At 38.2% G+C, this 12,999-nt stretch overlaps 1 protein-coding gene across 4 annotated transcripts in view; it reads right to left on the reverse strand.

Moving 5' to 3' along the window:
* Nucleotides 1–12,999, reverse strand: part of Cacul1 (CDK2 associated cullin domain 1) — a 52,327-nt gene that overhangs the window by 2,116 nt on the left and 37,212 nt on the right. For 2 of the 4 annotated variants that reach the window (XM_075974566.1, XM_075974565.1), the window contains 3 exons: nucleotides 12,617–12,719; nucleotides 7,102–7,191; nucleotides 3,483–3,621 (listed from right to left, as the gene is read on the reverse strand). In XM_075974566.1, coding sequence (XP_075830681.1) covers nucleotides 3,483–3,621; nucleotides 7,102–7,191; nucleotides 12,617–12,719 — 332 coding nt within the window. The remainder of the gene's footprint in view (nucleotides 1–3,482; nucleotides 3,622–7,101; nucleotides 7,192–12,616; nucleotides 12,720–12,999) is intronic. The other 2 variants (XM_075974568.1, XM_075974567.1) reach the window with 1 other exon arrangement.

Here is a 12,999-nt window from a genome sequence, read left to right on the forward strand (position 1 = left end):
CCATCCCCAAACCTTCCTCAGGCTTGTATATTCTTGACAAAGAGTCAGAGTGAGCTTATACAAGGTATAAGATCAGTTCACACCTCTGATTAAAACTCTTCATAACTTTCCACTACAGTTTAAAATCAATTCCAATTCATCTCCCAGCCACTGTCAGGCTCTGGACTACATCTCCCACCTCATTTTCCAGCACTTACCACCTCTGCTCACTTTGGGGTGGTAATCTTTTTCTGTTTGCTGCTCTCTTCCCAAGGTGGTTACATAGCTTGTCTCTTCCTCCTCACCTCACCACGTCACTGATAACCCCTAACTCTACTTCATTCTCTAATTCTCTCACAGTGCTTACTTTTTACTTGAAACTGTATGTACTTTTGCAAGTTTATTATCTCTTTGCCAACAGTAGAGCGTAAGTACCACGAAAGTGAGAACTTTGTCTGTCTTGTCCACCCTAGTGCCTCAGTGTCTAGAACATAAGAGACACTGGCAATCTATCTGCTCAGTCAACAAATTGGTTAATAATTCACAATCTCAGATATTACTAAAAAGCTGACCTGAGCATCCCACATTTCAATTAACCAAACAAAATAATACCTGATTACTAAACCAATGCTAATTTTGAAATGTTGTAAGATTTTGAACAATTTTCCAGATATTCGAAGTTTATTCTTTCCCTTATTTGGTTCTGACCAAGACAGACATCTCTTGCTAATCTAAGGATCCTTGATGACTGGCAGAGAGACCATAATACATGCCTGGAAGGTATATGGTTCTTTACAGTAAACATCTAAAAGAAATTCCACTGTATTCTCCAGGAATAGTCCTGAGCAGCCTAAAAAGATATCCAACTTTGTGCCCTACCAAATCCAGCCGAGCAACTTCTGTGGTTATAATACTGATTAAAACTGAAGATTCGAAACCTTTTATCAGAACCTCTACTTCTAAACAAAGTATCCATTCCTACCTCCTCTCTCGTTAAATAGAAAACGAAGACAGACCAGTAATAGGGGTGAAATGCAAATGTGGAAACAGTAGGCCAGAGGAAAGTAATTGATGCAGATGCAAAAAACAAAACTGATAGCCGGGCGGTGGTGGCGCACTCCTGTAATCCCAGCACTTGGGAGGCAGAGACAGGCGGATCTCTGTGAGTTCGAGGCCAGCCTGGTCTACCAAGGGAGTTCCAGGACAGGCTCCAAAGCTACAGAGAAACCCTGTCTCGAAAAACCAAAAAATAAAAAAATAAAATAAATAAATAAAAAAATAATAATAAAAAAAAAAACAAAACTGATTCGTTAAGTCTGCCTGCTACACACTGCTCTATGAAATGAAAAGCCCAAATCCAGGGGCCTCCCTCTCAGCAGAACAAACAACAACAACAAACCAAAACACCAGTATCTTTACACGGTTTTACTATATTCCAGAAACAGAAGTCACCTCTTCTCAGGCAGAACATCTTATTTGCCCTTGCAAAATGTTTGGTGGGACTCTAGGCTGGCCTGAACAGTATACTCTAGCCAAGGGCCCATGTTTTCTGTTTCAAGGTATTTCTGACAGCAGACATCAACCTATCCTCCTCTCCAACCAATTCAATTACCCACAAGAAGATCATAATGCTTCAAGACTATATTACCACTCTAGTTTCAAAATAAGTCTTCCCTGTACTCCCATGCATCTAAAGAGCTACTGCAGAGGAGAATCTATCTGAAGACATTTGCATAGTATGTAAAAACATTTCAAAGACTTTGACACAAAATGAAGAGCTTGGAATTCCAATAAAGAACCACAAACTTGGTGAAATAAAACTCACAAATTATTGCTCAAGTCCAAAGAGGCAGTCAAAGAGTTATCTGAGAGCCTATATATTTTGGGGGTTTCTCCCCTTTCATATCAGTGAACACTATGTCTCTCTAAGACAATCCTAGCTAGATAATGACTCAAGAGAACATCAGTCTGACAGGGTATTCCAAAGAAGGCCCATGACACAGAGACAGGCTTGCAACAGGGCTGAGCATGGCAGTCCTTTCTGATAGGTGGTTAATAAGCCTAAAAGTGGGTCATAGGATGTCAGCTCTGGCAGGGCTTACTCTGCTCAAAGTACCTGTCAGAATCACTTAGAAGGCAGAGTTTAATCCTCAGAGTAAATGTGTAATATAGTGTCAACTATAGAAGTGGCTTAAGTTTGTGCTACAAGACATCTCAATTTTACTACCTCTTAGAATACAACCTAATGTTTAAAACTCAGTCGGAAGCTGTTTTAAAGAATTCATTATGAGTAATAACAATTCCAATTTACTTCAAAAGCCTAAGGCAGTTCCCTGATCCCCTTGGCCTTGGCAGCACAACACTACAACAGTTCTCTGAAAGCAAAAGAAATACTGTATGATGGCGCTTCCAGAGTCAGCTACTCATTTCATCGCAACCCAACTCTGACATGATACATTACGTGCATCCATGAAACTGCCAAAGAATGTGGCATTAATGGCTTCACTCCATGCACAAAATACTTCAATACTGGAAGATACAGGATTCCTCAATCTCAAACAGAAAAGCTACCTCTTACATTCAAGTAACACCTGTCTGCACTGACACTTCTGGTGTCAGCTACTAGGGAGGGAACTAAATGACCAGTGGGATTCTCAGTACCTCCACTACCTCACGACTACTGATGTCCCCCCACACAATGAAGTCCAATCTGTGGACAGACAGACAACAACATTTCCTTCCTTTCTTAACCCGAAACAGATTAAGTAAGCAACCATGGTAAAAGCTGTTTTTGTTTTGTTTTCCTTTGTTTGTCTGTTTCTGAAACTCAGTTTGGTCTCAGAATTTTTTAGAGAAATGCCCATCCTGTCCCATCAGATAATCAAGATTCAATCTGCTGCTTGGGTCTTCATTCTCACAAGTTTCCTTAACACTAGGTATTCAGATACCAGAAGATAGGAGAGACAGATAAACATGAAAAGTTATGAAAATATAATTAGTGTGTCCTTGACTTCCTAACACAATCAAGTACTTTCCCACTGAAGATCACCAGACTTTTATATTAATTCATTCTAATTTAAAGAAAAAAAAGACCTGTGTTTACTATGATTTCTCTGGGGTACAGCCATAACTGCAAACATTTTAGAAAAATAAACATAAACACCAAAAGCAAGGGAAGGAAAATTTCTGGACATTTATAAAGAGAGACTTTACTTTTAAAGAAAATTTAGATTTAGAGAAAACATGACAATAATGTTTTTGCGTCGTTTCAGGATTAATGTGAGAGACTCTAACCTGGAAGAAGGCCTTGTTCCATCTAACTGTTCATTCTTCAAAATGCACACAGAAATGCACAGCTTCCTCCAGCTTAGCACCCAGCTGGGAATGTCCAGATAAGGAGCCTGCAGCTCCAGCTCTCAGACAGTGATACTCGACACTCTCTCTAGCTAAGCTACCAGCCTAGGAAAATGGGCTTCAATGTCACTAAAGGAAAGCCAACTTGCCTGGTAAAACCATTCTGTATAAGTTCTCTTTGAAGCTTCTGATCTTGAGCGGCATATTCAGATAGTTCAGATTCCACAGCTGGAGGCAGAATGTTTGGAATAAACTTAGAAAACAAAGTCGGAGCCATCTGAACCCATTCTGTAAAAGGAAACATATGATTTGTTAAGAAAATAATAAGAAATTTAAAAAGCAAGCTTCTTATTTAAACAACAAGAATATATATTAAACCAAATGAAAACTTAGTCCAGCCCTATTTTGGTGAACACACAAAAATGTATATTTTTCTTTCTAAAAAGTATAAAGAAAATTGACATTTTTACATTACTGATTCAAGAAAATTAAATGAAAACCTATAACTTTTGTCTAAATCTTGCAAAAAAAATTATAAAGATGTAGGAAAACACAAATGAGATTACTGTACAATGCTGAGTGGAAAAGGATGTGCTGAGAAGCAGCTAGATGGCTAAACCAGCTCTCTATGAGCCAGTAATCCAACAAGAAACCAGTCCCAGAACACAGCACTTCAGAGGGAACAACAGTATAACCCAGAGAGGAAAAAAATCCAAGTGGGGCAAGGAAGTGGAGAACTAGTTAGAGCTTTGCAAATAAATCTCTTTTGATCCCTGTTAAATGACAACTCTGTGTGGGAGTGGGAATACAATAGTAAAGAGAATTACATGGTTATCAAGAGAAAGACCAGAAAAATAATCTATAGAAAATAGAAGAGCAAAGAGAGGACATAGGGATACATTTCTACCAGACATAACAAAAATGTGTATTAGAGTATTTTTACAAATCAGGTTCAGAGAAGAGTAAAAGACAGGATGAGCCAGGTGGTGGTGGCACACACCTTCAATCCCAGCACTCGGGAGGCAGAAGCAGGCGGATCTCTGTGAGTTCAAGACCAGCCTGGTCTACAGAGTACATTCCAGGACAGTTGGGATTGTTATACAGAGAAACCCTGAATCAAAACAAACAAACAAACAAAGACAGGAATGAATTATCTGAAGAAAAATTACACAGCATTAAGTAGGCTTGCTAATATTAATTATTCAAGGTAAAACCCACGTGCACACTGGTCAGGGATGGCACTGCACCTGAACTTCCTGAATAAGGTCTTCCATGAGCACTATTTAGGTTTTTCCAAGTATTTCAGGTTAGGGCTTTCAAAATGCCCCTTTATAAAAATTCTGGCTGTTTATACTGAAAGAAACATGACAATGCTCTATAAAGCCGGCAAGCCTTCTTTAAAAACTGCAATCTGAATCTGAAAGCCCGCATTTCTGATTCTGTGTGGTGGCGGCCAACAGCAAGTAAAAAGTAGAAAACAATGCGCAACTGCAGAAGGGCTAAAGAGAGGAAACGTGCAGGAGCCGGAGCAACGCCAGCCAGCCAGTCTGAGACTCCAGGTGGTTTATCTTCAAGGAGTCGTTAACATAAAGATAATGAAACAAAAGCGTATGTATTAGATGAAAAGAGGCAGAGTAAGATTGCTGCAACTGCTCCAAAGTGAGTTTTTAAAAACTCTGACGGAAAGTTAACATCAACGCTAAATCCTCTAAATTGCCAGTGGGTGAGGGCAGGGTGAAGGCTGAAAACCTACCAAGGTGACTGAAATGTGGCACACAAAGACTAACATGATTGAGGACACCTGTGGCAGAAGAAGCTTCTATGTTTCAAATTCAGCTTTTCAAATATTCCAACCTTAATCTGTCAGGTGACTAAATTTTACTAGACCAGGAACATAATGAGTACTGGCAAGACATGGAAATGTCAAAACATTTAACAGCGTCTCTGAACACGCCTAGGGTAGCAAAAGGTTAGTCTGTGATAAAATTCACCTTTTGAAAAGGACAATTCTCACAGAATTCTCCTCACAAGGAGTATAAATCCTATTTCCAGAGCTCAACCTGGATAAAATAGCATTTAGATAAATAGGCATCTAAAATTTTTTTCTACCCATAGTGATTAGCTTTATTCTGTAATTTTGTTGCATATATTAAAGGCCATGGTTGATAAACCTGCCTACTTATGAGGCAGAATTTGTCATTCTACACTGGGAAGACTTCCAACATATAAGAAAAAATCATTCATAATCTATTATACAAAAAATTCATGAGGATTCTTAATAACACTATAGGAAAATGAAATTCAAATATCAGGAAAGCTAGAAGAAAAATAATTACTAGAAAATGTAGTAAGGTATTTTTAACTTTATAAAAGTAATTACTTGATACAAATGATTACTGTTAAAAGTTACAACGAATGAGCGCAAGACCAAAGTTAGATAATAAACATGAAAACTACAAGTCACTAATCATTTTATAGTACCTCAAGAAAAAATAATTTCTTGCCAGACAGTGGTGGCAAATGCCTTTAATCCCAACACTTGGGAGGCAGAGGCAGGCAGATCTCTGTGACTTCGAGGACAGCCAGGGCCACAGAGAAACCCTGCCTCAAAATATTAATAATGATAATAATACTAGTAATTTCTTGATAGCAGTTTCACTTGGTTCTTGGTTCAAAATTTAGCAAACTAAATTTAGCAAACTAAATTTGAAGTGTCTTTTAAATCAATTATCAATTCATCAAAAATAATCATGAAATTCAAGTGATGAATACCAAGTTAAAAATGCTTATTATTGGTATCAGGTTAAATTCTTTTTTTAAAGATTTATTTATTTACTTTATGTATATGGACGCTCTGCTGACTTTATGCCAGAAAGGTTCCCACTAGAGATGGTTGTGAATTGAACTCAGGACCTCTGGAAGAGCAGCCAGTGTTCTTAACCACTGAGCATCTCTCCAGTCCCCAGGTAAAATTCTTCATTCACATTATATTTTTTTGGATCTTCAGATAACAAAATCTCACAAAACAGTAATTTCTGTACAAAAAAATAAAGTATCTTTTGTGTTTACTGATTGTAGGACAATGTTTTAACCTGAGATTTCTACAAGCTTCTCCTGTGGGCATGCTGTAAATGGTAGATAACTTGGTGGCAAACTTGATGTCCTACAAAGGCTCTTTGGATTGCTTTGCATCCACCATGTTTTTCTATGAATAGGCACAGTAAGGTCATTTACATGCCTCCCTTGTGAATATGGGCACTGCTTATGTTTCTTCCCCCAAATTCTCATGACATAACTTTATCAACTGTTCTAATCCCTTGTCAGTTATGAAATGAGCTAAAAGGTGTAATTTGAGTGTGTATTCTTACACATACTTACAGTGTGAAATCAAAGAGAAACTCCATAACAACAAACACACTATTCACTTTCTTGCTTTGTTAGCTATGAGGCTTTCCGGCTGGCTTTAGAATCACCCCTCCTGCTTCAGTTCACAGATGACTGTACTTTCAACTGTCAGTACAGCAAATTATTCTGTGGATCTCTCTCAGGTGCTACAAAAACCAAAGCAGCTGCTTTTCACTGGTAGAAAACGAGTTCCAAGCAAGTCCTAAACCAACATTTCACGCAGATTTGAGTTCCAGGATTTTTACTACAGTAAACCCAAATGTCATTTGGCCTTAGAGAGCATGTAAGAACCAATGCCCTTTGGATAAGGCTGTAATAAATAAAAACACAGGCCCAATCCCAACAGAAATGACAGGTGTTTACCTGGTCTGAGAGTGTACAGGCCTTTCACAATATTTGCCATAGTTGAAGGTGTGACCTGAAATGGTGTTGACTGGGCTTCTAAAAGTAAAGCTGGAATAAGAAGAAAAAACAGGTAAAAAAAAGAAAAAAAGAGAAAAAGAAAAAGAAATAAACAAAAATGAAAAAGAATTTAAAAAAAAAAAGAAAAAAGCATGTAACACTTGCTAACAGTAAAAATTTCTCTCTATTAGCATTTTGAAGGCCGAAGAGGTAAACACCACAAGAAGAGCAGCACAAGACAGATCAAAAGTTTATACATACAGAATGATTACAAAGCCTTTACACAGCACTCAATAAAACAGTTACTGTTGCTGACTAGTAACTGAAGCAGGGCAGAGTCTGAGAGAAGTAAAGCAACAGAACTGGGGGACTCATTACGTGGCTCAAAATGTCTGCCTGTGTGGAGAGAAAATGACAGGTGACCCTTATTTCTTCAAATCACCCTCATCTCAAATGCTTGGATCACAAGTTTTCTTGGATTTTATTGGCTGAGCATCCCTAATGCAACAAATCTAAATACTCGAATTTTTCATGCTCAAAAAGCTACAGATTTCAGCTGGGAATGGTGGCACATGTCTTTACTCCTGGCCCTCAGGAGACAGAGGCAGGCAGATCTAAGTCAGAGGCCAGCCAGAACCACACAGTGAAACTCCCTCCCCATCAAATACAAAGTAAATTATAGATTTCAGAGTACTTTAGACTTTCAGGATTAGGGAAACTCAACCAATAATAATTTTATTAACTGTATCAAAGCTTACTTTCACAAATGCCATAGCTTCATCTTTCTACTAAAAAAATCTTCTTATGCAAAAGGGCAGAGATGATGACAACTCACCTTTTCTACTTCAGCAACTTTGAACAGTCAACTTTCTTTTATATAACCTACACTTCCTCCATTTTTAAAACAAGGAATTACTTCAATAATACTTCTATAATCATTAACATACTAATTCCATGTCTATTGGGAGACCAAGTGCCACAGCCCTGAAACAGTTCATTTTTAACTCGTCTCTCAAAGATTAAACAAACAAACAAAAATACCCACTACAGAAATATTGTACTATCCAAAACAAAAAAAAAGGGGGGGGGAGGGAAAAAAAGAGAAAACTAAATGGTGGGATATTTATATAAGCCAGGTTTGTAGTTAACTATCTTCCTTTATCCTTGTCTTTTTAAAAATGGAAATACCTCCTTACACTTCAAGGATTTGGTAACTTCAGACATGGGGTATGACCTGCTATGGAGTCTGCTAATAAAGATCACCAGAGGTGCTTTGTTTACTCTTCCCATCTCATTATCCAAATATAATTTCGATTCTGAATAACAAATTTTAAGGAAGACAAATGTGAACTGTCATAAAATCATGATATGTCAAAATTTAATGTTTAAAAACTGAAATTCTAAATGCTGTGTTCCGAAAGCCTTAGGTACTCAGCATGTACCCCAAATGTAAGTGCTCTTTTTACCAATCTAAGTTCTTAATTTTTGACCAATACCTGAGGTCTTCATTGCTTAACCACATCCTCAATATGTGGCTAAGTACTGACCTTAACAACAGTCCCTCCATATTTCTATGTCAACTTAACAGCTATGAAGAAATGGCAAATTTAATAAAGACATACAAGGCATATGAAATGTGCATAAATAATCTGGGGTGGACTATAATTAATTATATTCAAAGAATAAATATTACTACAGCTGGGGGTGTAGTTCAGTTTGGTAGCATTTGCCTACCATGGACAAAGTCCGGGGTTTGACCCCCAGCACCACGTAAACCAGGCATAGAACGTGAAAGAAGGGGATCAGAAGTTCAAGATCATCTTTAAGAGTTCCAAGCTAGCCTGGGCTACAAGAGACTATCTCAATAAAGCAAACAAAAGAAAAGGTTATCAAGAGCTGATGAAGTATTTTAATAATTTGATAGCATCTCCTTGTCTATTTGTACTCTTGGGAGAAAGTATTCAAGTTTAAAGGATTCTCCAGCTTTTTTTCCCTTAAAAGAACTGGGATTTACTAAGGATGCAAGGGGTGGGGTGTTTACTGCACCTAGCAAATTCTGGCCTTTGCTATCTTTGCTTTAATAAGAGGAGCATTTCATATGGTTAGGAACTTGTATTCCCTCTGAACCCTATACTCACTCTTCCTTCAGTACACATACCACAGAGACACTGGTTTTACATGGACTGGAGCTAGTAAAGTGTTGTTCTTAGTAACTGGTTTCTTCTGAAAGTCATTTATCAAAGAACAGGGTGCTTCAATAATCCTGTTACTCACAGAAGTGTATCAATCACAGGGTATTCTAATCTCTCTTCCCATGTTATGGCATTAAACTCTTAAGTAAATTGCTGAGTCCTAAGCTCCTCTGATGTTTCAAAGATTCCTTGGTGCTAAAATCTTGCAAAGGGTTTTCTTACTTTAAGTTTTCATTACATGTACTTACAGCGTGTGTGGTACACACACGTGCATGTGTAGAGATCAGAAGACAACTTCAGAGAGCCACTTCTCTTTCACTCCTACTCCAAGGATTAAGACCGCCAGATCTGGCAGAAAGCAGCCTGACCTACTGAGCCATCTCACTACCTTCATTGTCCAGAGCATTCTGACATCATACTTTCTCTGAAATGTCCAACCTGATTATGAATATACTTATTCTCACATCTGCTCAGTACAGCACCATCTAAATACTTCAATTAATGTAAATCCTCCTAGCTCTACATTCAGTTCAATTCAAAGTGAAAACTTTTTTCTAAGAAAAGCGATTTTGTTACAGTCAAAACCATGTCACTTTATATTCCAAGGACACATGTATGCAATGACCATGCACTGTGCCTCACCTATAACAGAAACTGTTTCTTATTCACAAAGTATTAATTCATGAACATGAGGACATCGAGTACCAATTTGTCTGTAACACACACTCTTGCCTTATTAGTTTAAGATATGAACTCTCACACACTAGTCTGAAATACCCCCCCCCAATGAGAGATGGGGGGGTCCATGATGTCCCCCAGTAGTCTACCCAATAGGATGCAGGAAATCTTTCCTGTGTCCAGGACCTTAAACACAGTTCCAAGTTTCTACTTTATGAATCTTGGAACATTTCACTATTGGAGAAAGTCTAAGAAACTAAAACTGCACTAACTTAGCAGTCATGCAAGCCAGCAATAGAAAGCCCAGCTAGGCCACATCAGCCAGTGCCGAGCAGGGCAGAGAAGATGCCTCAAAAAGCCCTTTCCAGAATATACAGCAGATTGAAAGACGGTGCTGGCTGGAGCCACTGTACTTCCAACTGATAGTTAATGGAACAGTAGCATGTCCAGTGTGCTAAAGACCAAAGGAAGGAAACTAATGCTACAGAAATGACTACTGTACGTTAGTATGGACTCTGGCTTATTAATATAAGTTTAAGGTCAATTTTGTTATATGTACTTTTCTACTTTTGTTTAAGGTATTATGTTTATACAGCTCTACTTCAATCTCATTCTGAGGGTTCAGGAGGCAGTATCTCCATTTTGGACTGAGGTAAGAGCCAGTGGCTGGCTGCTTTGCTTTTCTGGTCTTCAGATTGAACCCCAATATCTGTTATCTGTCTCTGGGTTTTTAGTAATCGTGCTACAAACTAATGTTCTGATTTTTAGAAAAACACAGACATTGGGTGTACTTACTTGTGTTGTAGCCACTACAGTCAAAATACCAACCCTGAATTACTGTTGTTTTGACCTTATTTTTATCTGTCTCAATTTCTATGGTAATGACCACCTACCTTAGTGTAATGAAATTTAAATAATATTTGTAAAGTATCTAGAACAGGTCCTACTACATGTAAACCGTGTGTGTGCCTGTTGAAAATCCTTGTGCCGATCATCTATACAACTGTTCAAACATTTACAGAGCTTCTTTGTCCTGGGACCCAAACCAGTGTGGCCAGCAGCTGTGTCTTCCACCCTACGTACAATACATACCAGCTGCTCAATAAATATCTGATGTGTTTAGTTTAATCCAGCCTACAAAAATTCAAGGCCTTTTCTATTTGCTGGGAAAAGGCTGTATCCTTTAAGTGTCAATTGCTGAAAAGCCCAGACTAGAAAGTACTTACAGTCAATTTAAGTATAATATTCTCTTTAAAATTTTCTGCATATGCAATAAAGTTAACTTCCAAATTATTAGCAAGTATAAAGTCATTTAGAAAGAAAATACATATTTCTATCAGACATAGTGTTTCTTTATAAAATTTTAACAAAGAAGAAAATGTGCTTTAAAAAAATTAAAAAAAAAAAAAGCCAGGCAGTGGTGGTGCATGCCTTTATTCCCACCACTCAGAAGGTAGAAGTAGGAAGATCTCTGTGAGTTCAAGGCCAGCCTGATCTACAAGACCTAGTTCCAGCACAGGCTCTAAAGCTACAGAGAAACCCTGTCTCCAAAAACAAAACAAAATTTAAAAAAAATTAAAAACAATGTCAGTATCAAGGCTATAACCAATGGTTAGAAGCTGGTGCAGTAATAAAACTCTGAATTCCAGAACTTGGAAGGCTCAGGCAAGAAAATTGCTTACAGTTTTAAGCCAACACAGGCTAAGCAAGGCCCTCTCTAAGAGACTCTGGACACTTTGGGAGCTAATTGATGTCACCTGAATCTATACGGTTTTGTAAAAACTGTGCCTTGCAAAAGTAAACTGGTCTAGTATATAAATCCCTTCTCTTAATTTAAAATCAAAAGTAACAAAAAGAGTTTGTGATCAAGCTTAAAACAATTACTTTGTAAATTTCAGTAAAACGTCTGTGTGGCATCAACTAATTACAACTGAAATACTGCAAGAAAATATAAACTACAGTCTACATTAGTACCAAATTACTAAAGAATGCCTTGCTGGGTAATGACCAAAACATGAGCTTTCTTGAAGGTGTAGAGAGACAAGTGAAGGTACACCTGGAGTCTACTTTAGATGAAGAGGAAACGATGCCACCTACTGTGAGCCAGGAGTGGGGGAAAGACTGAGCTTGGCACCTGTCCCTTATTTAGCTATCTACACAGCCATGGTAAATACTTTACAAATGCTCATCCACAGGAGGCTAGCAGCTCGCTAACATGGTGAGTAGCAGCCACACTAGACTAACAGTAGAAACCAGATAAGACACCTAGCACCCCTTTGAGAGTCAGTGATACTGCAGTTACATGCAACCCTGCTAATCAGTGAAGAAAGGCAACACAGATCAGGGCAGGCACAAGACACTGTCCAATACATGACCTGCCTAAGTATTCCAACAACAACAGATGACTGGTAAATTAAAATTTCAACCCCAGGTGTCTCTCTCTCTGCAGACTGAGGTCTGGTTCTAGAGATGTCAATACTGGAATTCAGAAGACAATGTTCTCAGATGAAAGGAAAAGAGTAAGAATGAGCTGGAGAAGAAAGGGAAGAAGGAAAAGGAGACCATGGCTAGTACTATCTCCCCCCATAAGAAGTGAAATTACTTACGCATTAGGCTGTAAATGTGCTTTTCTGCAACGTGTTCCGTAAACAGCTTTATAAGATCATCTTTTAAGTCTCTGTTAAGTTTAGTTTCTATGTAAAACTTATTCTGAAAAATAAAATAAGTTTTTATATATCAACAAGGAAAAGCAATCATACCCATGAGTGGGAGAACCAAATAGTGTTTAAGGGAATAATGTATAAATGTACTGATTAAAAAAATAATAATAAGGCTGGGCGGTGGTGGCGCACGCCTTTAATCCCAGCACTTGGGAGGCAGATGCACACAGATCGCTGTGAGTTCTTCTCTCAGCGAGAATGTGGGAATGGGACCTGTGTATGGGGGTGCGGGGTAACACAGAGGGGGATAAGAGAGGGTAGTAGAAGAA

The sequence above is a fragment of the Microtus pennsylvanicus genome, chromosome 5 (genome assembly GCF_037038515.1).
Source record: "Microtus pennsylvanicus isolate mMicPen1 chromosome 5, mMicPen1.hap1, whole genome shotgun sequence".
NCBI lineage: Eukaryota > Metazoa > Chordata > Mammalia > Rodentia > Cricetidae > Microtus > Microtus pennsylvanicus.